Source organism: Balaenoptera musculus, chromosome 1 (assembly GCF_009873245.2).
Source record: "Balaenoptera musculus isolate JJ_BM4_2016_0621 chromosome 1, mBalMus1.pri.v3, whole genome shotgun sequence".
Taxonomy (NCBI): Eukaryota; Metazoa; Chordata; class Mammalia; order Artiodactyla; family Balaenopteridae; genus Balaenoptera; species Balaenoptera musculus.
The window spans coordinates 109,547,012-109,574,400 of NC_045785.1; the positions used below are offsets into that span (position 1 = coordinate 109,547,012).

Sequence of the window (27,389 nt, forward strand, 5' to 3'; positions counted from 1 at the left end):
GCGTAGGGCGAGAGACAAACGACGACTATGAATTTTAGATTAAATTATATGATTTGGAAAGTGATACATACTACCGAGAAAAAGGTGCCAGGCTGAATGATTTGTGGAGGCCAGGAGACAGGGGAGGAGAATCCAAGATTGGGATCCAGCTCAGGTTGGGGAAAAGGGAGACGGAGCTGAAGTGGAGGAGGTGCTGACGTCGGGGGACCGGGAAGATATTTTCCGCAGAATGCGACGGAAGAGTATTCTCGCTTATGCGGAGGTACGTGAAGGGCAGAAAGGAGTCTGGACAGAGATTCCCGTCGAGAACCCGGCAGGCGGGGGACTCTTCAGCAGCTGAGGAGAGAAGATGCTCTGGCTGGAGGCTCCTGGTCCAGGGGCCGGGCGGGGGCCGGTCAAGGGCGGCCAACCACTACGTCCCCAAAATGGCCTCCCGATGCCCCTCGCAGCCCCACCCCCGCCCCCGCACTCCACCGCCCGCCGGCCCACGTGACCCGGCCGGCCCCTCCCGCCCACCCGGGCAGTCGACCCCGGGTCCGGGTCCCTGCGGCGGTGGCCCCGCCCCTCGCGCGAAACGGACCAACCGAGGAAGGGTAAGGCGGGGCGGGTGGTGACGGCCAATGGAGGTGGAGCTCAGGAGGGGAGTAACAGGTTGGTGGGAGGGGGAGAAAGAAGGAGGGAGCGCCGAGGGACATAGGGGGAGGGCCCGGGAGCCGCGCTTGCAGCTCTACCCGAGCCCGAGCCCGAGCCCGGGAGCGCCGAGCCCGGCTGGGGTGAGTGAACCGGGCGGGCGCAAGGGCACCTGAGAGGCAGGCGAGCCCTCAGGTGTACCCCTGAGGGGCGGGAGTCCAGGAGATCAGAGATACCCAGGGCACAGGTGCTGAGTTGGCGAGAGGAGGAGGGGAGGTCAAGTTAGGGTGGGAGTACTGATTAAGAGCTGGCTCCTACTCTAAGATGCCACACGCAGGTGCCTGGGAAGGTGCCAGGTGAGGGGCACCTGAGGCTAAGGCTATTCCCAGGGCATGGAAGCGTTTCAGGGCCAATATATCTCTGGAGGTCAGACGCCAGTCCCCGGGGCAGAGTTTCTCTTGGAGACCGGAATGGTGGGGGGAAGGAGTCAGTCTCAGTTGGGCAAAGGGAACTGCTGCCTGAGGTTCAGACACGTAAGGGAGAGGGCGTGGAAAGGTGCTGTTTCCCTGAGGTTCTTTACCCGACTGCCAGTCTGAGCCGGTGCTGATACCTCCCTTCTGGCTTTGAGGTGGCTCTGAGGTGTGGAATCTTTCTCTAACCATTCATCTATAATGGCAAGACAGGTGCAATTAATAGACACTGAGAGGTAGAACGAGAGGGCACCCCCATCTCTTTGCCAGGTGTGAAACTAAGTCTTTCAGTTTTTGTCCTCCTTTGCTTTCTTGCCAGGGAGAAAGTTTCCTTCTTCCTCTTGAGAGAGTGCTCTACAAGAGGGGGATTTGAGTAAGCCTAGATCCCTAGGCCTACAAAATATGTAGAAATACTTCTTTCTAATGAGGCCTCTTTCTGGGGGCTAATGTCAAGCCCTCCCCCCAAGCATACATACTTCTGTGGTTCTAGATGGGGCCATTGGGTGAGGTTCGGGGGGAGCCTAACCAATTTCCTTGATGCCTCTCAGAAATTCCCCATTATTCCCTGAAACCCTACCAGGCATCCCTGACAGCTGGACCATGATGGCTGTCAGACTGGCCATAGGCACTGGTGCAGGAAATAAGCAGGACTCCTCAGGAGACCACCGGACTAGGAGATTCAGCACCTCTAAGTCTCCAAGCTGGATGAGAGGTGCACATCAGAGCCGAGACAAAATTTCTGAGGCAGATTTCCTTGCCTTAGGCAGGTGAGGGAACCAGAGCCAGCCTTAGCTTGGCCCTTTTGATGCCCTGCCTGAGGAGAGTTGTTGTAATTGGGAAATAATTAGCAACCGCTATGTCGTCGACAGGCTGCCTGCACATGCCTCTCTACCTCTTTTTTCATCCTGGATATTCGGGAATGGGGGGCTGGCTCCAGGGGACTGCTAATCCAGAGATTTGCCTGACCCTAAGAGGATTCTGGCTTCCTAGAACCCTTCCTGCTTTCCCCAGGCTGACCTGCATGCCATCACCCCTGTGGGAGGTGAGGAGGGGGTAGGGCTGCTGCTTCTCTTCACGCCAGGGAAGGGGAGAACTGAGGGCCAGGGAGGTGGCCCACGTTAAGTGTGGGATCTGGAATGCAACCTTGGGAACTTTAGAGGGAGGGGTAGAGGGAGACAGAGTCTTCTGTTACACACTGGCCTGTCTGTCAGTCACCAGGCACACTGTGTATCTGTTCCTGCGTGTTCCCTCCCCACCTTCTGCCTCTTCCTTCAGAGCCTTGGCCTTGGCATCTAAGCTGGACAGAGTCCCTGCCCATGGTTTTGCCCCTCTGCCTCCTCTGTGGTGTGGAATTTCTCTGGTCTGCTTCACAAGCTGCCAGTGGAATCTCCCCGGCCCTCCCCTTTCCCTTGCCTCTCAAACCAGTCCAGCCAGTTTGCAGGGGCCCAGTTCCTCATTGTGTTTTTTTCCCCACTGGCCAAGCAGCTCTAGTCTGGTGCTCAGGTTTGACTTTTCCAGTGGACTGAGTCAGGAGTACACACGGGGGGTTCTTTTTGGATCCTCGGGCAACCTTATCTTGCTAACTCTTTATGAGAAAATAGGAGCCGAAAGAGCAAGGTCACTGAACTGTCCTTTTCTGTTTTCACCATTTGCTTTCCTTGTTACCTCCGAGGGGAGTCTAACCTCTGTACCTCTAGTTCACCCATTTTCTGCATCTGCCAATTATATAGCATCTAGCATATTGCCAGGCCCTATGTATACCAGTTCTTCCTGGGCACACCTGAAGCCACCCCACCCCCACTTCCTGCCAGGAGTCCAGAGACCCTGTCACTCCTAGTTGGAAGCCAGACGCTTATGGCTGGGCCAGAGGTGATGGAATTGGGGCAGGGCAGGCTAATGAGTAACTCAGGGAGAAGTGGTTGCCTGATACAGGTGCCGTGTTCTCCCTCTCCTTACAGGCAGGAATGACAGAGGCAGAAAGATGAAGCTGAATTAACTTGTGGCCTAGTCTCTTCCCAGAGTACAGTTGGTGGGAAAAGCAGGGTCAGGCATCTGGTGAGAGGAAAGGCTCTGGGCTCCCTGTTGCCTGGCACTAGATCACTATTTACCTGCCTCTGGGGCTTACGAAAGGCCTTGGAGCTGCCCTGCTCCCCTGGCCCCGCCCCGCTGTCCTCTGTAACTGAAGGCGGATAGGTTTCGGGTTTTCCATGTTGAATCATTTAGAGCCCTGCTTTCTGACCCACCCCAAAGATCCCTTTAGCCCTCCTGGCCCTTGACCTACATGTCCTGGGACTGAAGGGGGTTGAGGTTAGGGAGTCACTGGGACCTAGGGGTACACTTGGTGCCGCCTCTGAGCAGCTTGGTGCTCTTGGGCGGGCAAGGGCTATGCACTCTCTGGGACTAGGCTGGGAACTCCTTGACCTGGATCTGGAAGATCAGTAGATGTACTGTCAGGGTAGAGCTGCATCATGAATAAATCATGTGACTTCTAGGCACATCTGGTTCCAAAATTATGACTGACTAGGACAGGGAGTCCAGGCCAGGAAGAGGTCCTGTTACTAGGACAAACAAGAAATGGCTGTGCGGGATCCTTGGGAAATCTCCCCACTGCTGTGTTGAGTCTGCCTTGGTTCGGGATACAACTTTTAATAGATATATATTGACATCTACCATCTGCCAGGCCCTGGGGACACAGGAGTCAGCTGAGAGCAATGGTTTTTTTCCCTTCAGGAGCTTATAATCTAGTGGAGGAGACAGATAGGAAACAAATCATCACTCTGATAAATATATAAATAAACTGAGGCACACTCACTGAAGGCCAACTGTAGAGTGTATAATGTGAATCTGATCTAGTTTGTGGGAAGGAATGGTCAAGGAAGGCTTCTCTAGGAAGTGACATCCTTCTGTAAACCAGGTGAAGTCAGGAAGGTCCTGTTGGAAGGAGCAGCATATGTGCAGGATAACATTTGTTGTCAGCTTTGTGACAGGCTTATGCTGCTAGGTGCGTTCATGTTCAATATCTTGACATTTTCCCTCTTTTTATTGAAGTAGAACCTAAGTAAATAAAGTGCAAAAATCTTAAGTGTATAACATGATACATTTTTACAGTTGTGTATACCCACATAATTATTATTATCTAATTCTCACAGGTAATTACCTCATGAGGTATTATTATACCCATTTTACAGATGAGGAAACAGGCTGGGAAAGTTGTGATTTGCCCAAGGTTATATACATCAAGTGAAGGTCAGAAGCTGGGATTCCAAGCCAGATCCTGACTGTAGTCCAGTGCCTTTTCTATTGGATGAGTGGCTTGGAGAACTTACCCCTTTGCCTTGTAGCTTCTTTTCTGGTCCCATTTCTTACTTGAATTCCAACATAGGGCCCTGCCAACTAAAAATATTGCTTTCTGGGGTATCTGAGTCAGTGGTTGGTTAAAGTCCTCCCCAGTGTCTGCATAGTGGAAGGATCGGGTCCTCGGGTTCATGGGTGGGCCTTAAGGACCTCTTGAGATTCTGTGGTAAAAGTTTGGATGGGCTGTCTCCTGGGGGAAGGGTGCATTGCTTTCATCATTTTCTCAGGCACCAAAAAAGGTGAAGAACCATTGCTGATAAGGGGTTCCTCCCCCCTGTATCTTCCTCTGTAGGGGAGGGGCTGGGAATGTGACTAGGAATGCTCTTACTCCAATTCCTTTCTCACCTGGAGCTCCGCCCCTCCCTTCCCCACCCCTCCTGGGTTCCTGAGCTTCCTGGCACTTCTACAATCCCTGAAAGGGGCCTTGCCAAGTTTCCTTGGCCCAGAGCTCCACTGGGAGGTTGAGCTGGGTATGTTTGTGTCTCTGGCATATCAGAGGCTCCTCCTCCAGTTTGGTGCTAGGCCCTGGTGGAGGTTAGCAGAAGGGGTGGGGAAGCTGGATTTTTATTTGCTTAGAGGAGAACCTCCCCCCAACTTCCTGGAGCCAGAGCAATAAGCAATACCTGGAACACATTCCATTTGCTGACTCTGAGCTTAGGCAATGTAGACCCAGGGAGCTGGCCTGTAGGTGGTCTTGGCTCTGGCCCTCAGCTGGGACAAGTCTGCCTGTCCTGGGGCCTGATACTCTTTTTTTTTTTTTGGCTGCACCATGCGGCTTGTGGGAATCTCAGTTCCCTGACCAGGGATGGAACCCAGGCCTCGGCGGTGAGAGCACCAAGTTCCAACCACTGGACCGCCAGGGAACTAACTCCTGGACTGGTACTCTTAAATGTTACTTAAATCTTTTCTTGAATAGGTAGTACATGGTTCCAGATTCAAAAGGGACAAAAAGATATATAATAGAAAGCCAGTCATTCTCCCATCCCTGTCCCCAGCCCTCTGTTCCCCCAACCCTGATGCATCACTGCTGTTGGTTTCTTTGCGGATCCTCCCAGAAATGGGATGACCTATCTTGAGGTCTTCTGTATTTGAAATGAGCTCTGGGATTGGAGGCCCCTATTCTCCATTGGGTTGGAGGTGTCTGCAGGTGGGGCTTGGGTTCTGCCTTCCCTGGGGGTGGGAGAAGCACATGGTAGTGCTCTATGTGTACGTGTGAAGGTCAAGAAAACTCTTTAAACTCTTGACAAAACCAAGCTCCCCAGGACTGTATTAGAGGAAATGGATTCTTCTGGGTCAGTGGGTCTCAGAATGTGGAATCTGGACCAGCAGCGTCGGCATCACCTGGGAACTTGTTAGAACTGTAAATCCTCAGTGTGGGACTACCTACTGAATCTGACACTCTGGGGGCAGGGTCCAGCAGTCTGTTTTAACTGGTCGTTCAGGTGATTCTGCTGCTCAGATGAAGTATGAGAACCACTATTTTGTGTAGAAGGGATTGGCAGGGCAATCAGCCTCACGAAAGCTGGGCAGGGCTTCCCTGGTGGCGCAGTGGTTGAGAATCTGCCTGCCAATGCAGGGGACACGGGTTCGAGCCCTGGTCTGGGAGGATCCCACATGCCGCGGAGCAACTAGGCCCGTGAGCCACAATTACTGAGCCTGCGCGTCTGGAGCCTGTGCTCTGCAACAAGAGAGGCCGCGATAGTGAGAGGCCCGCGCACCACGATGAAGAGTGGCCCCCGCTCGCCGCAACTAGAGAGAGCCCTCGCACAGAAATGAAGACCCAACACAGCCATAAATAAATAAATAAATTAATTAATTAAAAAAAAAAAAAAAAAAAAAAGCTGGGCAAGTGGAGGTTTCTGGGTTTCTACTTCTAGTCTCTCAGCTTAAACTCTTCATCTTCTAGGACCCCTCCTACCCATGGAGCAGGTGTCCACCATGGCCGAGCCCCGGGGTCCTGTAGACCATGGAGTCCAGATTCGCTTCATCACAGAGCCAGTGTGTGATGCAGAGATGGGCACCCTACGTCGTGGTGGACGACGCCCAGCTAAGGATGCAAGAGCCAATACCTATGGGGTTGCCGTGCGTGTGCAGGGCATCGCTGGGCAGCCCTTTGTGGTGCTCAACAGTGGAGAGAAAGGTGACGACTCCTTTGGAGTCCAGATCAAGGGGGCCAACAACCGAGGGGCCCCAGGAGCTCTGAGCTCCGACTCAGAAGTTCCCGAGAGCCCCTACTCTCAGGCCAAGGAGTTTCCTGCCCCCTCGCAGGGAAGCACATCTGATGAGGAGCCCGGGGCCTACTGGAATGGAAGGCTACCGCGCTCCCAGTCCCAGGCCTCACTGGCAGGCCCTGCCCCTATGGGTCCAAGCAACAGGAGCACCAGCCTGCTGGAGCTAGCCCCCCAAGGAGCTTACCCGGGCAGCACCATTGACACTGCCCCCCTGTCTTCGGTGGACTCCCTCATCAACAAGTTTGACAGTCACCATGGGGGCCAGGCCCGGGGCCGGACTGGCCGCCGCATGCGGGTGCTGCCCCCCGAACAGCGCAAGCGGAGCCAGAGCCTGGACAACCGGCTCCCACGGGACACCGTTGAGGAACGGGAGCACCGGTCTCCCAACCACTGGACCCCAAGCGCAAAGCATGACCAGCACACGGGCAGCTTGAAACAGTCAGCCCAGAGCTGTCTTGGTGGCCTTAGCCGTTCCCGTCAGACCCAGGACTGGGTCCTTCAGAGTTTTGAGGAGCCACGGGGGAGAGCACAGGACCCTCCCATGCTACAGGTCAGACCTCACCCCTCTGTGGCTTCCAAGCCCTGGCCCCTTCTCATCAGCCCTGACCTACTTGGGTCTCCATGTTGATTCAAATGACCTATGGCAGAAAGTCTACTTTTTGTCCTCCACTTTATCCGTCTACTTAATAGATGGTATTCACATGTACAAGACACTTCCATGGGCAAAATTCTAAAGGAAGTGGAAGTAACTATGAAATCACCATTCACAAGCATGGAGAGTTACTTGTCATTGCCCGACCATTAACTGTGCCTCAGTCACCAGCATTTGCTAGGTCTGCAGCAAATGTGAGGCAGGCTTGGAGGATATGAGTGGCTCTCTGGTGCTCTTGCCAAAACTCCCCCCTTTGTCTCCCACTCAGGAATGCGAGTGAGTGGGGGAGTGACTTTACTCTGAGACAAAGTTAAGCCCATCCTAAAAGTAAATCATTCACAAATTCTAGTACATTAACTGCCATTAGTGACAAATAACCTGTGACACAGCTCACAACTGGTCGAGATCTGTTTGTCGAGCAAAATCTGGTTTGCAGCAATAGTGAGAGGTGTACCTTGCTTGGACCCCTTCCTGGCCTGTTGCTCCAGCCTCAGAGGTGTTGCCTCTTTACCCCACTTCAGGCTTGTTCGTCGTGCTCGAAGGGCCTCGTCTCCCAACTGCCACTTCTCTTCCATCTGAACCCCACACACGCTTCTGGCGTAATCTTCGTAGTCTTCCTATTGCTCTGGGTTTACTTTTTTTGTAGTTCAAATCAACTCCAGACCTTCTCCGAGACCAGCAGGAGGCGGTCCCACCAGGCAGTGTGGACCACGTGAAGGCCACCATCTACGGCGTCCTGAGAGAGGGGTGAGTGGGGACCCTCCCAACAGCAGAGTTACACACCTCCCTTCTTTTCCTTCTAGCTTTGTTCCCCATCTTCCCTGCTCTTAACCCTTCCTTCCCTCATCTCTGCTACCCCTTTCCCCCCCTAACGTTTGCATCTGTCCTTTTATCCTCCAGAAGCTCAGAAAGTGAAACCTCTGTGAGGAGGAAGGTCAGTTTGGTGCTGGAGCAGATGCAGCCTCTGGTGGTGAGTGGCCCCTCTCAGGGTGGGGCAGGGGCAGGGTTAGGGCCTTGTGGGCCTTGGGATCTGGATGTGGACTCACTTCCTTCCCCCCGTGTCTCTGGCAGATGGCTTCTTCTGGTCCCACTAAGGCAGGGCAGGGTGAACTCAGCCAAAAAGTGGAGGAGCTGCAGAAAAAGCTGGATGAAGAAGTGAAGGTGAGGAGAGATTAGAGGTGCAGGAGGGATGAAGGGCCACAGGGGGAAAGAACCTTGGCCTGGGCCGGCCCTTCCGAGCAATGGAATGAGCACTTGCGTGTCCTGTGAGACAAGAGTATGTGCTAGTCGCAGGAAGGACTTCTGGGGTTCTCTGGAGCTTAGAGAGGAGGAGCACATTCATCAGGGGTCTAACTGCCTTTCATTCCATTTCCTTTGGAAGTTCCTGTCCTAGCTCTGCCACTCACCGTGGCTGTATAAATCTTGAGCAAATTATTTACCTCAGTTCTTGGCGTCATCATAGTAATGATGGCAGTAATAGTAGCTGTCATTTATTGAGTTTAATTTTTGTAGTAGGTACTATCCCGAGTAATGTGTAATAATTACAGTGACCCTGTAAAATAGGCATCCTGGACCCTTGTATGATGAGAAAGTTGAAGATCAGAAAGATTAAGTGAATTGCTCAAGGTGGTACGTTGTAGAGGAGGAATGTTAAAATTCAGGTGAGTCTTATGCTCAAGCCTACGTACTCCTCTTTTTTTATACTGCTTCCACCTGTCACAGTATTGCCTTGTATGTAGGTGGTGCGCAGTAAGTGTTAGATTGTAACTCTCCTTGTTTCCTGAAAAGCAGTGTCATGTACTGGTTGAGCGGTGGGCTGTGGAGTCAAACTGACTTCAAATCCTGGTACTCTTACTTGTTGGCTATGTAACTGACCTTGGGCAAATTCTTTAAATGTTCTAAGCCTCTGTTTTCTTAACTGTAATGTGAGGATAATAATTGTGCTGTGTTAGTTATCTCTTGCTGTGTAACAAATTACCTCAAAACAAACATCACCCAGTATCTGAGTGCCCAGGATCTGGGAGCCACTTAACTGGGTAGTTGTGGCTCAGGGTCTGTGATGAGCTTCCAGTCAAGGTATTGGCTGGGGCTGTAGTCATTAGAAGACTTGACAGGTGTTGGAGGATTTACTTCTAAAATGGCTTACTCAATGGTTGTTAGTTGGAGGTCTCAGTTCCTTGCTATGTGGACCTCTTCATAGTGCTGCTTGAGTGTCCTCACAATATGGTAGCTACCTTCCCCCAGAGTGAGTGATCCAAGAGAGAAGGTAAGGAGGAAGCTGCAATGCCTTTTTATGACCTAGTCTCAGAAGCTTCACGTCACTTCCCCCTTTTTCTATTTGTTAGAAGAGGCAGCCTATACTCAAGGGGAGCCTATATTAAGTCCAGCCTATACTCAAGGAGAGAGCTTCACCTTTTGAAAGAAATGTCAAAGAATTTGTGGACATATTTTAAACCATTACAAGTACCGAGGCTTGTTATGAGGATTAAATGCAGATAATATACATGAGGTCCCTAGTACAGCGCCTGTCACATAGTGAGTGTCAAGAGATGTTAGGTATTCCCATTATTCCTGGTCCTTCTGAGAGGCTTTCCCTCCTCTCCACCTACTCTGTTTTACTCTCTTTTCCCTTTCCAGAAACGGCAGAAGCTAGAGCCATCCCGGGTTGGGCTGGAGCGGCAGTTAGAGGAGAAGGCAGAAGAGTGCAGCCGACTGCAGGAGCTGCTGGAGAGGAGGAATGGGGAAGCCCAGCAGAGCACCAAGGAGTGAGTGCAGCTGACGGTGCTCACAGGGCTGCACGAGGGCCTCAGCCAGCGTTAGAGGCTCCCCCAGGGCTGGGGGAGACAGGGAAATCTCCAGAAGCTGAAAGGGGCCGACAGAGAAGGTTAAAGAAAGGACCTTTCTCTTTACCTTCTCTATCGGTAATGCTAATAGCGCATGAGTTAGGCTCCCTGGATTTGCCTCTGTGCATCAGGTTCTTAATCTGTAAAATGGGATTAATGATGCTACCTACCTCACAGGATTGTTGTGAGGATTTAATCATTCATGTAGCAGAAGTTTTTGCAATGAGTACTGTGTAGTAGGCACTGATCTAGATTCCTGGGGTTCATCAGTGAACCATAAAGATGAAGCATAACTTCTAGTGAGGGGGCACAGACAGTAAACAATTAACATATTGTATAAGTAAACGTATTACATATGAGAAGGTGGTAAGTAGAATAGGTTAAAGCAGATCAGGAGGGCTGGGTTGTATAGGGGCAGGTTGCAATATTAAACAAAGTAGTCAGGGGAGGCCTTGTTAAGATGTGAACAAAGACTTGAAGGAGGTTTATAGGAACTAATGTAAGTAAAGTGTTTAGAAACAGCCTTACACATAGTGCTCAATAATGTTGTCTATAATTAATTATTAGGCTCCAGAACATGAAGCTCCTCCTGGATCAGGGTGAAAGGGTACGGCATGGGCTGGAGACGCAGGTGATGGAGCTGCAGGACAAGCTGAAACAGGCCCAGGGTCCTGAGCCTGCTAAAGAGGTGCTAATGAAGGTAGGGAGTAGGATTGGGGTACCTTAGCCTCTGCTTCCTTTCAGCTAGATCATCCTCAAGTCTGCTCATCTGCAGTTTCCCTAAAGTATGGGGAGTAGGTAGCTGATTACAGGTATCCCTTAGGGTGCTTTCAGGCCGACTCAATGGTGGGGTGGCACTAGAGCCCAGAATGGTAGATTTCCTTTATCCTAACAGGGCATCTTAGAGGGCAGAGAGCACCTGGTACCATGCCTAACAGATAGGAGGTGCTCAATAAATATTTTTGATTGACTGGATGAATGAATGGACAGGTGGATCCTAATATGGTCACCTCTGTACTTCCACCTTCACTTTCCCCAGGACCTGGTAGAGACCCGGGAGCTTCTGGAAGAGGTCTTAGAGGGGAAGCAGCGGGTAGAGGAGCATCTGAGGCTGCGGGAGCGGGAGCTGACAGCACTGAAGGGCGCCCTGAAGGAGGAGGTGGCCTCCCATGACCAGGAGGTAGAGCACGTGCGGCAGCAGTACCAGCGGGACGCAGAGCAGCTTCGCCGGAGCATGCAGGATGCAACCCAGGCACGTGACAAGAGCAGGGCTGGGAAAAGAGAGCGCCCCCAGGGAAGGGGGCTGCCTTGAGGTCTTGGCATTTGGGGGTTTTTTCATGGTCATAACCGGAACTCCCCCTAAAAGACACATGTGAGATGTAATGAAAACCTTGCTCAGGAAACCTACAAGGGCAGAGGGAAGGAGTGCAGGCCAGAAGTCCCATGAGGATGTGTGACAGAAGTCCCATGGGGAAATAACTGGGGGAGGCTTCCTGTAGATGACAGAGGGGCAGACTGTGTCTTGGGAAGAGAGCCTTCTGCTAGCATTGCACCAGGTACCCCGGGTGTCAGGGTGTGCAGTGGGCATGGTGCCTCTGGACCTGAGCCTCCCCTTCTACACACTCACACTTTGGTTTAGAGTGAGCTCTTCCCTCCGAGCCTCCTGGCCCCTGACTCTCCCCTTCCCTAGGATCACGCAGCATTGGAGGCTGAGAGGCAGAAGATGTCAGCCCTGGTGCGGGAGCTGCAGAGGGAGCTGGAGGAGACCTCAGAGGAGACAGGGCATTGGCAGAACATGTTTCAGAAGAACAAGGAGGAGCTTAGAGCCACCAAGCAAGAGTAAGGACACTGCCCCCCAGGATGCTTATCCATGATTCTTATATCCCTCCTCTTTTCTGCCAGTGCTGTGCTCCTTCCTTTCCCATTTCTCAAACTGCCCTTCTGCATCCCCACCTTCCGCCCTCCTGAGGGTGGGTGCCCAGTGTACGGCCTCCAGGGAGGTGGTTTTCATTGTCATTGTCCTGCTAACCTCTCCCAGGCAGGCGGCCTCACCCTGTTCCCTTTCCCTTTTATTTCACCTTTCTGGGCTCAGACTCCTGCAGCTGCGGATGGAGAAGGAGGAGATGGAAGAAGAACTTGTGGAGAAGATAGAGGTCTTGCAGGGGGAATTAGGGCAGGCCCGAGCTGGTGCTGGAGATACTCGCCAGGTGGAGGAGCTCAAGAAGGTACTTGGGAGTTGGGGGGCAATAGGGCAGGTCGGGGTGATGGGCATCTGCCTCACCTATCCACGAGGGCCTCCACACATGTGTGGCTGTCTCCCGTGTGCTTGGTTTTCAGGCTTCATCCTGCCTGCTCAGCCTTATCTCTTCCCAGCACACACTCTAGCAGGACTGGTCTCCTCATTCAGTATAGAAGTTTCTAATGGAAAGGGCTCTTGGTGACCAGGTTGGGTTATAGCCAGAGGCTGCTGGCTGCCTCCCAAGAGACCTCATGGGTAGCAGCATTGAGGTGGATTTGTGAAACTCCAGGGTCATTTTTGCAAGCTTGGAAACCTAATTTGGTCAGCATAGCAAGAGTTGCTCTGTCTCTCAGAGGGGACTCATTAACTACACTTATGAAACAAACATTTATAGTTAGAATGCCAGTTTATTAACTTACGATGAGTAGTGTTGTCACATGGACTGGAACACTTGCAGTGGCATGGCCAGCTGACTTACATGGGAAGCCAAATTGTAATTTGAAGGCTGCTTAGAGAGTATAGAATCTAGACACAGGTAGCTAAATGTTTTATCATGCATGGATATTTTATGAATAATAAGGTCATAAAATTGAAGTGAACACATAAATAATTTCTTCATATTCCTGGTATCAGTTTATGAAGGAAAAGAAAGCAGTGAATTATTTCAGATGACTTGAAAATTAGAAAATATTTTCATTAATTATAGGGAACTGGCATTTGTGGCCCCCTGAGAATCCTTCTGGGTTTATATTCTTTCATTTGCTATGCTGGATATGTAGTAGGTGCTCAGTTAACAAGTATTAATTAATCAATTCTTGTTTATCATGCTTTTACTATAAGACTACCTAATTGTAATCAAGGTAATCATATTTTTAAATGAGTAAAGAAATATAGCTCTGAATGATGATTTTCCAGATAAATAAAAGCCTGAGCTTACGCAAAATATTTGGTGGAGAAAAAGATAATAAATGTTAACCAAACATACTTTGGTGGTTGTGAAATCAAAAGTACTCCTAATTTTTACTATACTGTTTTTAAGTTAACAAATATCAAGGAGAGTCTGAAGTCTGTTAACTATATTAGCTGACATAGTGAACTTGGACATTCCTCTGGACAATCTCAGTTGACTTATTATGCTGGGTAAAGCTAAAAAGCAAAAAAGTAATAACTAGTGTTTCATTTATCTCATATATTAAGCTAATTTTATTAAGTATTTAATCAATCAATAAGATGTACATTAGGAAAATAGACTAACCCAGTCCACTGTAGACCATACACTGTGCTATTTTTCTTTTTCTTTTTTTTCTTTATTTAAAAATTTTTTAAAAAATTTATTTATTTTTGGCCGCATCGCACCTCATGTGGGATCCTAGTTCCCCGACCAGGGATCGAACCCTCACCCCCTGTGGTGGAAGCGTGGAGTCCCAACTGCTGGACCGCCAGGGAAGTCCCCTCTTTTTCTTTGTAATTAGTATGTTAGTGTCTTACACTGAAGACTCACTATATACATATAACCTTTCAGCCTAATTATACTTTCTGAATTTCAGAAGTAGCTAATAGGTAAAGAATTAGAATGAGAAATCATATTTTAATTTTTTAAAAAAGAAATCAGAGCAGCACCAATATTTATTGTGTCACATATTTTGGTTTTCAACATTTAAAAAAAATAACCAATCCTGTTTTATGCATACCCTCATCTGTTCTCACTCCATGTAATTTTTTTTAATGGAGATTTAGTTCACATACCATAAAATTCACCCTTTTAAAGTATACAATTTACTTTGTGGGGTTTTGTATACTCACAGAGTTGTACAACCAACACCATCACCACTACCTAATTATAGAACATTTTCATCACCCCAAAAAAGAACCCCGTATCCATTAGCAGTCACCCTCACCACTCCTGGCAGCCACCACTCTACTTTCTCTCTCTATGGATTTGCCTATTCTGGACATTTCATATAATTGGACTCCTATAATATGTGGCCTTTCGTGTCTGGCTTCTTTCACCTAGCATAATGTTTTTCAAGGTTTATCCATGTTGTAGCAAGTATCAGTACTTCATTACTTTTTATGGCTGAATAATATTCCACTACATGGATATACCACATTTTTTATCTGTTCATCAACTGATGGATATTTGGGTCATTTCTGTATTTAGCTGTAATGAATAATGCTGCTATGAACATTCACTTACAAGTTTTTTGTGAACATATGTTTATACAGTTCTCTTGGGTATATACCTAGGAGTGGAATTGCTGGGTCATATGGTAACTTTATGGTTAACTTTTTGAGACATTGCCAAATTGTTTTCCAAAGTGGCCATACCATTTCACATTCTCACCAGCAGTGTATGAGAGTTTCAGTTTCTTCACTTTCTGTTATCCCAGGCTGGCTCTCTCTGCCCTGTCACCATTTCCCTTCCCTTCTAGGAGCTGCGCCGGACACAGGAGGAACTTAAGGAGCTGCAGGCAGAGCAGCAGAGCCAGGAGGTGACTGGGCGACACCGGGAGCGGGAGTTGGAGAAGCAGCTGAGGGTAGAGGCTGAACGAGGCCGGGGGCTGGAACAGCAGAACCTCCAGCTACAAAAGACCCTCCAGCAACTGAGACAAGACTGTGAAGAGGCTTCCAAGGCAAGGGGAGTGGGCACAGGGCTTAGGAGGTGGAGGCTGAGGGGTCTGGAGGGCTGAGGAGCCAGAGGGCGTGGAAAATTACCTATCATGGGTATGTATAGACCAAATACCTTGGTCCTAGGTGTGTGGTTAAAAGTAGCCAGGATGTGGCAGGGGGAGGTTGGGCTGTACCTGGTGACACCCATTGCATCTCTATAGGGGTGGGATTCTCAGGGAAGCCTCTGGCTGGTGGCACTACCCCTCTTCACACCTGGGTTCGTGTGAGCTCTCTTTGAGGTGGCTTTCCTGGGAGTCGTCAATGATCTTGAGCCCTGGGGTCTGAGCCACCTCTCCCTGAACCGGCCTCAGGCTCAGATGGCAGCAGAGGCAGAAGTGGCAGTGCTGGGGCAGCGTCGGACAGCAGTGGAAACGACGCTTCGGGAGACCCAGGAGGAAAATGATGAATTCCGACGGCGCATCCTGGGTCTGGAGCAGCAGCTGAAGGAGGCACGAGGCTTGGCGGAGGGTGGGGAAGTGGCGGAGGCTCGGCTGCGGGACAAGGTGCAGCGGTTAGAGGTCAGTGCTTTTGCTGACATTGTTGGCTTCCTCCTGGCCCTCTCTCCTCTCATCCCTGGCTAAATACTCAGCCATCACTTTGATTTTGCCTGTAGTGTGCTTCTGTTTGCCTCCCTAGTCCTCTGTTAACCTTGGGTTTATTTCCTGGAGTGTGCTTTAGTGTGAATGTCTCAGCCTTTGCACTGGTATTTTTGTCCATTTCCCACTCTTTGCATGTTCTCTGATCTTTGCTGGTTCCTCTGAGCCTGTTTTCATTACCCACCTTTTTCATAAATATCTCTTCCTCCTCCCTCCCACCTACTCACCTCCAAATGGCTTGAGCCCAAGCTTTGCATCCTCTCAGTCCAACGTCCCTCACCTTCCCCACTCCCAGGCAGAGAAACAGCGGCTAGAGGAGGCCCTGAACACAGCTCAGGAAGAGGAGGGGAGCCTGGCAGCAGCCAAGCGGGCACTGGAGGCACGGCTGGAAGAGGCCCAGCGGGGGCTGGCCCGCCTGGGACAGGAGCAGCAGGCTCTGAACCGGGCCCTGGAGGAGGAGGGGAAGCAGCGGGAGGCGCTCCGGCGCAGCAAGGCTGAGCTGGAGGAGCAGAAGCGCTTGCTGGACAGGACTGTGGACCGGCTGAACAAGGAGGTGGGGCGCGGGGTGGCCTGGGCTCAGGAAGAGGCTCAGCTCATACAGAAGCTTGCCTGGTGGGGGGAGACAGGGGAGGGAGCGGGGTCACAACGTGTGGTGTTTGCTTTCCTCAAGTTCATTGTTGGGGAGGCCAAGTCTGCATCTGCAGAGTGGCATCCTTCCTACTTTCCCTCAGTGTTCTTGACCTCCCCCTACACCCCATTCCCTTATGATCTTGATCCTTGGAGAATGTCTCCTGGAGTTCCTCTTAGAAGTCTGTAAGACCTAAACATAAGAATCTTCGTTGGTAGAGTTTTATATTTAGGGGAAGGAAAAAGGCCTATAATCCCTCCTTAGACGTCTGTAAGACCTAAAAGCAGGAATTTTCATTGGTAGAATTTTATACTTGGGGGAGGGAAGGAGAAAGGAAGAAGAGATAAATTGCTTTTTTCAGGTAAGGTTCTCCTCCTAATCGTTTATTTATAAAACAGGAGCAAACACCTAATATATTTCATCAATTCTAAAATGTACATTTTATCGTCTCTGAAATTGACTTGTGTCTTATAATTGACGGTATGTTATAGTTCAATTGGCAAATTTTTCTTTTTCTTTGTAATAATCATTGGTATCTTGGGTTTGCTGAAATATGGTCATTTAAGGTGTACTTTGTATCAGGCACTGTTGTAAGTACTTTACGTAATTAATTAACATAATTCTCACAACAACCTTGTGACGTAGGTGCACTGTTATTATCCCATTTTACAGATGGAGAACTGAGACCCAGAGAGGGTAAATAACTTGCCTATGGTCACACAGCTAATAAGTGGTAGAGCCAGGATTTGAACCCAGGAAATCTATATATTACTCCCAGCCATACTAGGGACCTAGATCCAGGAAAGAGCAAGAGAGGGCTACGTTGGCAGGAAGGAGGCTCTGGGAGTGTCTTGGGAGTCTGGGCCCAGAGAAGGGAGAGAGGCATCCGTTAAAGAGATGCAGTGCTGAAAAATCTCTTTTCTCTGTGTCTCAGCTGGAGCAGATTGGGGATGACTCTAAGCAAGCCCTGCAGCAGCTCCAGGCCCAGATGGAGGATTACAAGGAAAAGGCCCGGCGGGAGGTGGCAGATGCCCAGCGCCAGGCCAAGGAGTGGGCCAGTGAGGCTGAGAAGACCGCTGGAGGGCTAAGCCGGCTTCAGGATGAGGTAGGAGCCTAAATGGCAGGAGTCCCAACGTCCTTGGTTTGAAGGTCATTACCTTTTAACCTGTGACCAAGGGATCCTGGGACCTGGGTTTAGGTCTCATCACTTTGGTGGGGGAGGGTGGGGGGAGTTGCCCACTGTAGGCAGAGACAGTAGAGGATGCACTGTCTGCACAGCAGTGATTTTCAAACTCTGCTGCACATTAGGGTCACCTGGGGAGATTTTTAAGATCTCAACACCCAAGATGCCTCCTGTACACTTAAATCATAAACCCTGGGGCTTGGATCCAGGATCAGTCGTCTGAAAACTCCTCAGGTGATTTAAACTTGTGTAGAGAATTTTAAGACGATAAAGAATATGGGCTAAAAGTCAAGTCTTTTTATCATCACTGTGCTCTGGCGATTCTAAAGAATGTCAGAGTTGAAGAATTTTCCCCCACGGGGTGGACTGCTCCCACCCTTCAACCCCCATCTTACCTTATCTGAGCTGCTGCATTTTTCTCTTCTGACCAGACTCAGAGGCTGCGGCAGGGCCTGCAGGCATCCCAGGCTGAGCGGGACTCTGCCCGGCTGGACAAAGAGCTGCTGGTCCAGCGACTGCAGGGGCTGGAGCAAGAGGCAGAGAACAAAAAACGCTCCCAGGACGACAGGAGCCGTCAGCTCAAGGGCCTTGAGGTGAGGACAGTGAGGGGGTGACGGGTGGTGGGTGGGATGGGGAACGTGAGGGGGTGTGGATCCTGGCACAGGTGGGACTTCTGTGGGGAAAAGAGCCAGGACACTCCAGCCTCTGGGATAGGAAACTGGCAGCCGACAGCTGATGGGGTTTGTTTGACTGCAGTGTTGTAAACAACTTTGAATTAATTGCCACTGTTTAGAAATTTATAGATGTCACATAAAATTTTGGATTTCTGGCTTTTTTTATACATTTGGAAAATATAATAACACTGGGCTTTGAGTCCTGAGTTGTCCGCATGGCAACAGTTGGCTGGAGCTGAGCAGTGGCTTCTCCCCTTTAGAGTCAACAGTGGTCTTCAGTTTGCTATATTTGGCAATAACAACAACAACAGTAATAAGAGCAGCAGCGGCAGCAGCAAACACTTACATACTGTGCTGTGTGCCAGGTACTTAAGAATTATTTAATCCTGAGAATAACCATATGGCATGTGTAGGCTTGTTTTCCCCATTTTATAGATGAGGAAAACTGAGACACAGAGAGGCTAAGCAACTTGTCCGTGGCCCCTTTGCTAGGAAGCGGTCGATCTGAGTTTTAAATCCAGGCAGTCTTGTCTTAGCCTCTACATGGTACTGTCTGACTCGAATTTGCTTCCCCAATCTGTACCCTGATGCTTCAGTTTCTGACTCTCTTTATCTCAGCCTTGGCCTGGGCACTTGGGTTTCTCTCTATTTTCCCATTTGGGAAATAGGGCTGCGCCAGTGAGAAATAGACTGTGGGGTCTGTCATCCTGCCAAGGGGCCAAGGTCAGAGCGGGCCCACCCCTTCCCCTTGATGCCTCACTTGGGCAGCAGAGGGCGCTAGCTCCGTGGTGGCTCTGGGCAGGGGCAGGGACCAATGGGTTCTGGGATGTGGGAGAGAGAAGAACCTGTGGAGGCTGGTGTCTGAGAGGCTTCTGATCAGAGTTTGACGTTCTGGTGTCCAGCATTTGGGGCAGAATTAACCTGTTGGCCCTCTGCCACAGGAAAAAGTCTCACGGCTGGAGGTGGAGTTAGATGAGGAGAGGAGCACTGTGGAGCTGCTGACAGAACGGATGAATCGTGGTCGGGACCAGGTAACCCCTTCCTTATGCCTTATCCGTGTCTACCCCGACGACAGAACCTCTTGGCCCTTTCAAAAACAAACCTACCTTCCCATCTTTCATATATGGAGTGCTGGCTGCAGAATCGGTGCGTGGCCGGCTCTACTGCAGGGTCTCATCTGCTTTTGGGAGGGGTTGGCGGGTTTCCTCAGGTGGAAAGAAGCCAGGAGTTTGAATGGAGGAAGGAATCCTGGTGGCCTGGGCTGCGGATCTGAGTCTGGGCCGGTTCCATTCAGAAGGGACATTAGTTCCTGGTGAGACTGAGGAGGCCCTGTTTAAATTCTGTGGCCCCTCCCATCTGAGTAGGCTGTGATTTCTCAGTTGCCTGGGAATTTGGGGGATTCAGAGAGCACCCTCCAGCTACTCTGCCCCACTTGGGTCAACTTGCTGGTTCATCATTAGTCCTCCCTAAGTCTGGTTCCTCTGGCCCATCCCCCCTAGGTGGACCAGCTGAGGACAGAGCTCATGCAGGAGAGGTCTGCTCGGCAGGACCTGGAGTGTGACAAAATCTCCTTGGAGAGACAGGTGAGGGGGAGGGGGGGAGTCTTGGGGATAGGCCTCAGGAGGCGGGTAAAATGACCATGGAAGAAATCGCAGGTTGAGTGCTAACCAAGGAGGCTTCCTGTCCCTCTCAGAACAAGGACTTGAAGAGCCGGCTGGCCAGCTCAGAAGGCTTCCAGAAGCCCAGCGCCAGCCTCTCTCAGCTTGAGTCCCAGAATCGGGAGTTGCAGGAGCGGCTGCAGGCTGAAGAGAGGTGACATGAGCCCATCCTCTGTCTCTCCCTCTGGGCTTTTCTCCTCTGGTGTCCCTCCATCTTCTGCTTCAGACATGGCCAACCTGGCTTGATCTTTTGGGAGGCCTCTTCTCTTGATAGGGAGAAGAGAGAGTTGCAGAAATTCGAAATGTGAATGACCTCTATCTACCTGGTTCTTTGGATCTGCCCTGGGTCCTCCCCAGTCTAATGGTTGGGCTCGTGGCTGAGCCCTTGGAGTTCTTGGAGGCAGTATGGGGCCAAGTAGGAGCTTCTTTAGAAATGACAACAGCCATAGACATCCCCCTACCCCACCCTTTTAGGGAGAAGACAGTTCTGCAGTCCACCAACCGAAAACTGGAGCGGAGAGTTAAAGAGCTGTCCATCCAGATTGATGATGAACGACAGCATGTGAATGACCAGAAAGACCAGGTAAGGATGGCAGCTAGGGCCAGGCAACCATATGGCGAGTATATACTATGCATTTGCTTGAAGGCCAAGAGAGGGCCCATCTCATATGTCTTCTAAACTTAGACTTTCCTTCTATAAGGTCAGAGAGACTAGAGTGAAAGGACTAGATTAGAGCAGTCATAGTAAGCATGGGTATCGAGCATTTATGATGTGCTAGGCTCTCTTTCTAAGTGATGTATTAACTTATTTAATCCCCAAGACAAACCTAAGAGGTTAGGGTACTCGCCCGTGGTCTCAACATTTTGCTAGGGGCAACTGTATATACCTTGTCAAGATTGCTGCAGGGGAGGATCCCAGGCCACCATAGCAGCAGCTCCTTTTCTAATGTGGGGACTTGGTATCCTGCCTAGCTAAGCCTGAGGGTGAAGGCTTTGAAGCGGCAGGTGGATGAAGCCGAAGAGGAAATTGAGCGACTGGATGGCCTGAGGAAGAAGGCCCAGCGTGAGGTGGAGGAACAGCATGAAGTCAATGAACAGCTCCAGGCCCGGATCAAAGTCCTGGAGAAGGACTCCTGGTACGGGCTGCTCTTCTGCCCCCTGTTCCATCGGGATAGCAGAACAATAAGGGAATGGGCTCTCCTGAACTGGATGGGGAGGAGGATCTCTAAGAAGGGACTTCACAGGCACTCATTCCTGGATGAAAGCCAGTATGATTGTCTTTTAGTATCTCAGTCCCCATCCTGTACCCCATCTCCCCGTATCTCTAATTAGTGGGGGAATCTTGTGAGTAGCTTTAGGCCTTAGGAGAACTGGGAGTTTCCTTAGCATGAAAAGGGAGGCTGTTTAAATCTTTCTGTCTCCTTCCCTGACCAGTATTCCTCTTTGACTTAGGCGCAAAACTTCCCGCTCAGCTGCTGAGTCAACTCTCCAACATGAAGGGCTGAGCTCAGATGAGGAATTTGACAGTGTCTACAATCCTTCCTCCATCGCCTCACTGCTTACGGAGAGCAACCTGCAGACTAGCTCCTGTTAGCTCGTGGTCCACAAGGGCCCATGAACCACACTTGAGGCCTATCCTGGCCAGTCCTGCTCTGCTCTGCCCAGCCTCAGTTTCCTCATCCCTGTGGGAGACCCAGTTATTCAGACCTAAGACAGGGAGGGGTGTGAGTGATGGTGATAAAAAAGGCATCAGCGCTAAGCCGGTAGACGGACTTTCCCTTTCCTCTGGAGGAGTGGGCATTTTAGGCCAACTGAGCCCCCTCCTTAAGTGCCGACCCCCTCCTCTGCTCCCTCACAGCAGTAGGTTGGTCAGCATATAGGCTGAGGGGGATTGAGCAGGATAGGAAGGGATAGAAATTGCCATGTATATAAAGCTTTATTTCTTTAGCCCTTAACCCCAGGCTCAGGGAAATACCCTATGTGATTCTGCCCCCTTGACTCCTGCAACTCATTTCCTTCCCATTCTGGAGCAGGGTAAGGGGAACATTATGGGTAATGGACATGCTGGCGTGGCTCTACCCACTTCTCAGAGGCTCTTCTTTGCACAGTCATGGGGCCCATGTGGTAGTCCCCACCTGTCTCCATTCCTGTATTTTTTGTCTTCCCCAAGCCAGGATCCAAGGGACCCTTTCTCCTCCTCTTCCCGTCTTTACCGTTTCTATGTTCCTTCTTTCTTCTCAGTGCCTTAGGCGGGGTGAGGAGATAAGGATGCTCTTCTTGCCTTTTATTACCTGCACATTCATACCTCTCCAAGGCCCACCCTTTCCCCAACGGGGGCCCTCTGCCTTCCCTGCTGCTCCAATGACTGGTCGAGAGACCTACCGGCTTCCCTGCCTATGAAGCCCTGTGAGGGGACTTTGGGAGGGCCGTGATAAGGTGGTGGGGCTGCTTCTGCTCAGGGTTTCCATCCTTCCTCCTCTCCCTCTGTGACTATGGATGTGCTTATAAGATGGTTGCACCTGGGAACCCTGACAACTGTCTACGCAAGTTTGAAAAGCAAAGGTTTTGGTTTCCGGGGCCTTAACTTGTGGTTTCTCTGATCAGATGTGCCCAAACTCAGTAGGGAACCGAGGGACCCTCATTATCTCAGGAGCTTGGATCTGATACAGAGGGGCTAGAGGCCGACTCTTGGTAGAAATGGGAAGAGGCAATGGTGGACTTATTCCTCCTTTGGGATTTGGGGAGAGCCACGTTCTGGTAGGAGGAGGTAAGGGAGATGATTCACCTCTCTTATTTTCTAAGCAGACTCTGTAAGAAGCCTAGAGGAGGGAGAAGCCTGTTCTCACCAATGACTTGTAATTTCATGATTAAAAAAAATTTCCTTTATTCTGCAAATCATATATTATCTCCCAATCCAATCCAGCATTGAATTTATTTTAAATTAAATATTAAAATTATATATCTATACTGAAATCCTTGACTTGTCTTCTCATTCTTTTTCCTGACTTATTTGGAGGTCTAAATTTTATGAAGAAACCATTTTACTGTACCGCTTAGAGGCTGAAGCTGGGGTTTTCTTCACCTCACTTTTAGAGGCCTTTTACAACAGATCAGATGGAACTTAGGGAGCCGAGAAGTGTTTATAGCAGCTCCATTCTTTCCTGAGGAAACTTCTGGGAATAGCAAGGCAAGTAAATGCCTTCTTTGAGGGTTAAAGGAGACAGACCAGAAACGGGTTTTATTCCTTTGGGGCATAGGGATAGCCCAAGCATGCACCTCCCAGGTGCAAAGATACCCATCCATTCTTACCAGGCATGGGACCCAGTCCCTACATGGGAGGTGGGGAAGTTTCTGTCATCCCTGCCCTTGTGTTGCCTTGAAGAGGGAGCTAGCTGTTCACCAGAGCCTATTGCCAGATTTAGAGGTTTTGCCCACTCAAGAGTGGGTCAGGCCTCTTCTTGTCTGGTGTCCATGTGGACCATAGCCCAGTGGAGAAGCCACCTGCTGAGAGCAGTTGGGCTGGAAGAGGCTCCAAGGTCCTGCTTGGCCATCCTCTATTCTAGGCCCTTAAGATGCTAACCTGGGCTTAGAGAGCAAATACCACTGGAGAAGTTGAGGTTCATTCCTTCTCAAGAATGCAAATTCCTTTTAAGGCAATGTGTCCCGCCTCTCCCATCCATATAAGGGCAGCTTTGGTATAATAGCTTCTGCAAAACAAGCCCCACCCAGAGCCGAGCTGGCTTTGCCTTTGTCCTGGGCTTCCTGCCAGGGAAGGGCACCTGCCAGACTGGCTTAGGCCAGTCTGAGTGAGCTGGTCTTGGGAGCCTGTACAGTGGAGGAAATGTTTGCTCAGCTCCACAAAGCCTACAGACTGGCCTATGTATAGGGAGAGGAGAATGCATGGAAGCTTTTTTCGAACTCCTCATCCTCTAGGGGCAGGCAGGGTGATTCTGTCTTACCAATACTGGTCTTGGAGCTGAAAGGGGAGGGCAAGACTAATGTTTGAGGTACAACCATACCTAACGCTAGGCAAAACTTCAGTTAAGCAGATAAACAGCTCCCAAGCCCCACCTTTAGGTAAATCTGAGAGAGCGCAGACGGGCGTGCCCTGAAAAGTCTAGGCCACGCCCACTTCATCCCTTTGCTCGCTCGTTGGCGAACGGCGTCCTAGGGGTGTGTCCTATCGTGCCTCAGTCCCTGACGCGCTTATACAAGGGAAGGTTCGGAGCGCGCCAGTCTAGGAGAAGCCGGACAGCAGGGCCCAGCGTTGGGGTCCTAGCTGCTACCCCAGCAGAAGATGAACGGGACGCATAGCTGGTGTACATTGGTGGATGTGCACCCGGAGGGGCAGACCGCGGTAAGAAAAAGCGTCCGCACCGCCTCCCTCGCGCGGTATTCTCGGTTTCTAATTCCGCCCTTCCAGTGCCCAGCGAGGAGTTTGCTGACATCACCTGGTGCAGCGCTCGGTGCGGTCAGCTCCTCGCGGCGCTTCTCTTTTTCTGCCGCTTCGCGGCGGGCGGTGGAATCCTGGGGAGTTGCGGGATGAAGACTGTTTTGAGGCTCGAGGACAAGGGGCGTCCCTGTCCTTTGGGAGGACACTGCGGCTCCTGCCCGGAACTGAGCGCGGGTCTCCGGGTGCGCGCTGCTCAGGCGTCCTGTGCGCCGCTAGATTGCGTCGTAGGAGAATGAGCTCCAGGGACGGGATCCCTGTGCTCTTCTGGACTTTGGTTCCCAACGAGGGGGATTAGGCTTTTCTGTGGGTCCTGGTGACCTCAGGGGCCCTTCAAAGAACTTCATGGGGCTTTGGGTGAGCAGTAGCAAGACAAAGGGTAGAGAGTGAAATCCTAGGGATTGGACTGGAGGGTGGGGGCGGTAGAACTCCAGGTACGCTGAGATTGGCCAGGGACTCTTATCTTTCGCTTACGGGGTATAGGGCTGTCTGCTTGGGGGCCATCTCTCTGCTGAAAGAGGATTTCTCCTCTTTCCCCCATGGAGGGTCTCCTGCTCCCCTCCCCCCATCGGCTAACTGATAGCTTCCTGAGACGTGTTGTTGGTTTTGCTTCCGTCTCCAGCCTTCAAGCCCGGGGCAAGTGGATGGAGGGGATGCCAGAACCTGGGCTGAGAAGGGGAGGGAAGTGACTTACGCGAGAGCTTCTGGACGGAATGAGTGGGGGAGAGAGGAGTGCTAACCCGTCTGCTCCAGGGCTGACCGATCTGCCCAGCTCCCCTCGCTCCCTTGGCTCCCAGTACCTGGTCTCCTCCCCACCCCAGCAGACCGTAGGATTCTTCCTCTCCAGAGGCAGAGGAGGGTAACTTGTGGCTGAGTGTTTCTAGGTCTGCTGGGGAACTTAACCCAGAATGGGTGTGTATTATTTCATCAATTTCCAAGCTATTGTGGGGGGAGAATGAAATGGGAGACAAGGTGATGGGGCGTTTGTATGCCTCCCTTTCCCCCACTCCACTCCGATTCTGATTCCCTTCCCCTCTTCCTCTCTCAGCATGCCCTTGAGATAGAGCTAACCCATGTGCACCTGAATTATGGCTCTTCAAAGAATATTTGTTGAATAGTTTCTCATTTCAAGTTTAGGGTATAGATGATCACTTAATTCTGTTCACAGTCCCCTCTCTGTTTCTGCCCAGGCTGTGAGAGTTTCTACCACATTACAATTCAGGTCTTGCTACTGCCCAACCCCAGTACGTCCATCCCTCATCTTCAGTAGATGGAAAAAATCCATCCTCTATTGTGTCAGCCCCAAGTCCTACTCCATGAGCTTGCTCACTGTCTTGGGATGGTTGAGGCAGGGAACGGGGTATGACGGAAATAAAGGAGAGGGGTGTTTGGGCTTCTTTTTGCTTGCTGTAGAAAAGAGATCCAGAAAAGTCTTAAGTCTAAGGCATTGGCAGTGTTGAGAATGAATTGACACTCTCTTCTATCACTTGATGTTTTGCTGCTTGTCTGGCGGGGGAAAATAGTGGATTGAAAAATAGCAAGGAATTCAGACAATCTCCAGCCATAGATTAGTTTGAAGCTTATCAGAGACCTCTAGAATGAGGGGGAGACAGAAATTCCCTTTTATCCCTTCTTTCTAAGCTGGGCTTGAGAGTTATTTGACTTCAAAGGTGGGAATGACATACCTATTGCTGAGATCTGGTGTTAGAGACATTCCTGAGCTCTTAAGGAAGGGGAGGAGATCGTGAACAATCGATCAGTCAGGAGACAAGCTTTTTCCTGGATTCCTCTCCTCTGAGCCATCCTGCAGATAGAATTTATGGCTCTGGACAGTCCCCAGGAACCTCTTGTAGATTCACACCATTGAAGGAGTGCTCAGTGCATGTGTAAAGTGAGTGAGTGAATAAATAAACGAACAGATGTTTCTTCTGGTGTCCGCAGCGTAGACAGTTTAACTGTCTGGTGTGTCCTAGTGAATGTCAGGACCCTGGGACTGTGTTGGTATTTCTCCACCAGCCAGGCCATATGCCTCAGTGCACTACACATGGACATGGAAATGTGGCTAATTCATTCTCTGGGTTGCTTTTATTGTTGGAGGCAGATGCGGCAGGTATAGGGAGCCAGTGTTTTTTTTTCAAACTGCTGATCATAATCACATAATCACTGAGATCAACTTAGTGGGTCAGAACCAGCGTTAAAAAAGAAATAGATGTGCTCAGAGCAGGAGGCCTGAAGAAATGGTTCCTCTGTTTACAACACACCCAACAGGAATCATTGTAACAAGGGGCACAAAACTTGTGGCCTTCCTATGAACAAATACCCTACACATGTCCCCCTGTACCTCCACTGGGCAGGACCAGTGGGACAGGGCTCAATATTAGATGAAAAGTTGCAGTATTAGAAGAGTTTGTCCTTTAGATCCTGTCTAGTCCATGCATGGGTGGGCCATGAGTGGTCTTATAGTCATAAAGGCTTTGAACTCTCTTTTCAAAAAGAAAGAAAGAGGGCTTCCTTGGTGGCACAGTGGTTAAGAATCCGCCTGCCAATGCAGGGGACACGGGTTCGAGCCCTGGTCTGGGAAGATCCCACATGCTGCGGAGCAGCTAAGCCCGTGTGCCACAACTACTTAGCCTGTGCTCTAGAGCCCACGAGCCACAACTACTGAGCCCACGCGCCACAGCTATTGAAGCCCGCGCGCCTAGAGCCCGTGCTCCGCAACGAGAGGCCACCGCAATGAGAAGCCCGTGCACCGCAACGAAGAGCAGCCCCCGCTCGCTGCAGCTAGAGAAAGCCCGCGGGCAGCAACGAAGACCCAATGCAGCCAAAAATAAATAAATAAATCTATTAAAAAAAAAAAAAAAAAGAAAGCGATTCCAAGTATATGCCATTCTGGAAAAGGTAAAACTATGGAGACAGTAAAAAGATGAATGGATGCCAGGAGTCTGCGGGGAGAGGGGAGATGAATACACAGAGTACAGAAGTTTTTTAGGGCAGTGAAAATGCTTTTATGATATTATAACGATGGATATATGTCATTATACCTTTGTCCAAACCCATAGAACGTGCAGCACCATTCACTTCATTAGAGTGAACCCTAAGGTGATCTGTGGA

The 27,389-nt window shown here is 50.4% G+C and overlaps 2 protein-coding genes and 1 pseudogene across 7 annotated transcripts in view; all 3 read left to right on the top strand.

Annotated features, from left to right (window-relative positions):
* The first annotated feature begins 689 nt into the window (after positions 1 to 689).
* Positions 690 to 22,801, top strand: CGN (cingulin). 2 transcript variants are annotated; one of them, XM_036828890.1, is made up of 21 exons: positions 690 to 773; positions 6,361 to 7,235; positions 7,984 to 8,084; positions 8,238 to 8,307; positions 8,409 to 8,498; positions 9,975 to 10,102; positions 10,748 to 10,880; positions 11,220 to 11,432; positions 11,871 to 12,019; positions 12,273 to 12,405; positions 14,852 to 15,052; positions 15,401 to 15,607; positions 15,981 to 16,238; positions 17,248 to 17,418; positions 17,928 to 18,089; positions 19,112 to 19,201; positions 19,670 to 19,753; positions 19,864 to 19,982; positions 20,303 to 20,411; positions 20,801 to 20,964; positions 21,281 to 22,801. In XM_036828890.1, the coding sequence occupies exons 2-21, from the start codon at positions 6,375 to 6,377 to the stop codon at positions 21,420 to 21,422; spliced, it is 3,585 nt and encodes a 1,194-aa protein (XP_036684785.1). In that variant the 5' UTR covers positions 690 to 773; positions 6,361 to 6,374; the 3' UTR covers positions 21,423 to 22,801. The 2 variants fall into 2 exon arrangements, with proteins under 2 accessions (XP_036684785.1, XP_036684793.1); XM_036828898.1 differs by having other exon boundaries at positions 14,852 to 14,911; positions 21,281 to 22,778.
* A 1,218-nt stretch (positions 22,802 to 24,019) lies between these two features.
* TUFT1 (tuftelin 1) overlaps positions 24,020 to 27,389 on the top strand; it is a 44,889-nt gene continuing 41,519 nt past the window's right edge. Inside the window, exon 1 of one of the 5 annotated variants that reach the window (XM_036859263.1) lies at positions 24,020 to 24,185. In XM_036859263.1, the coding sequence (XP_036715158.1) occupies positions 24,126 to 24,185 (60 nt within the window). In that variant the 5' untranslated portion in view covers positions 24,020 to 24,125. The remainder of the gene's footprint in view (positions 24,186 to 27,389) is intronic. The other 4 variants (XM_036859236.1, XM_036859227.1, XM_036859254.1 and 1 more) reach the window with 4 other exon arrangements.
* LOC118887452 lies at positions 26,485 to 26,607 on the top strand (annotated as a pseudogene).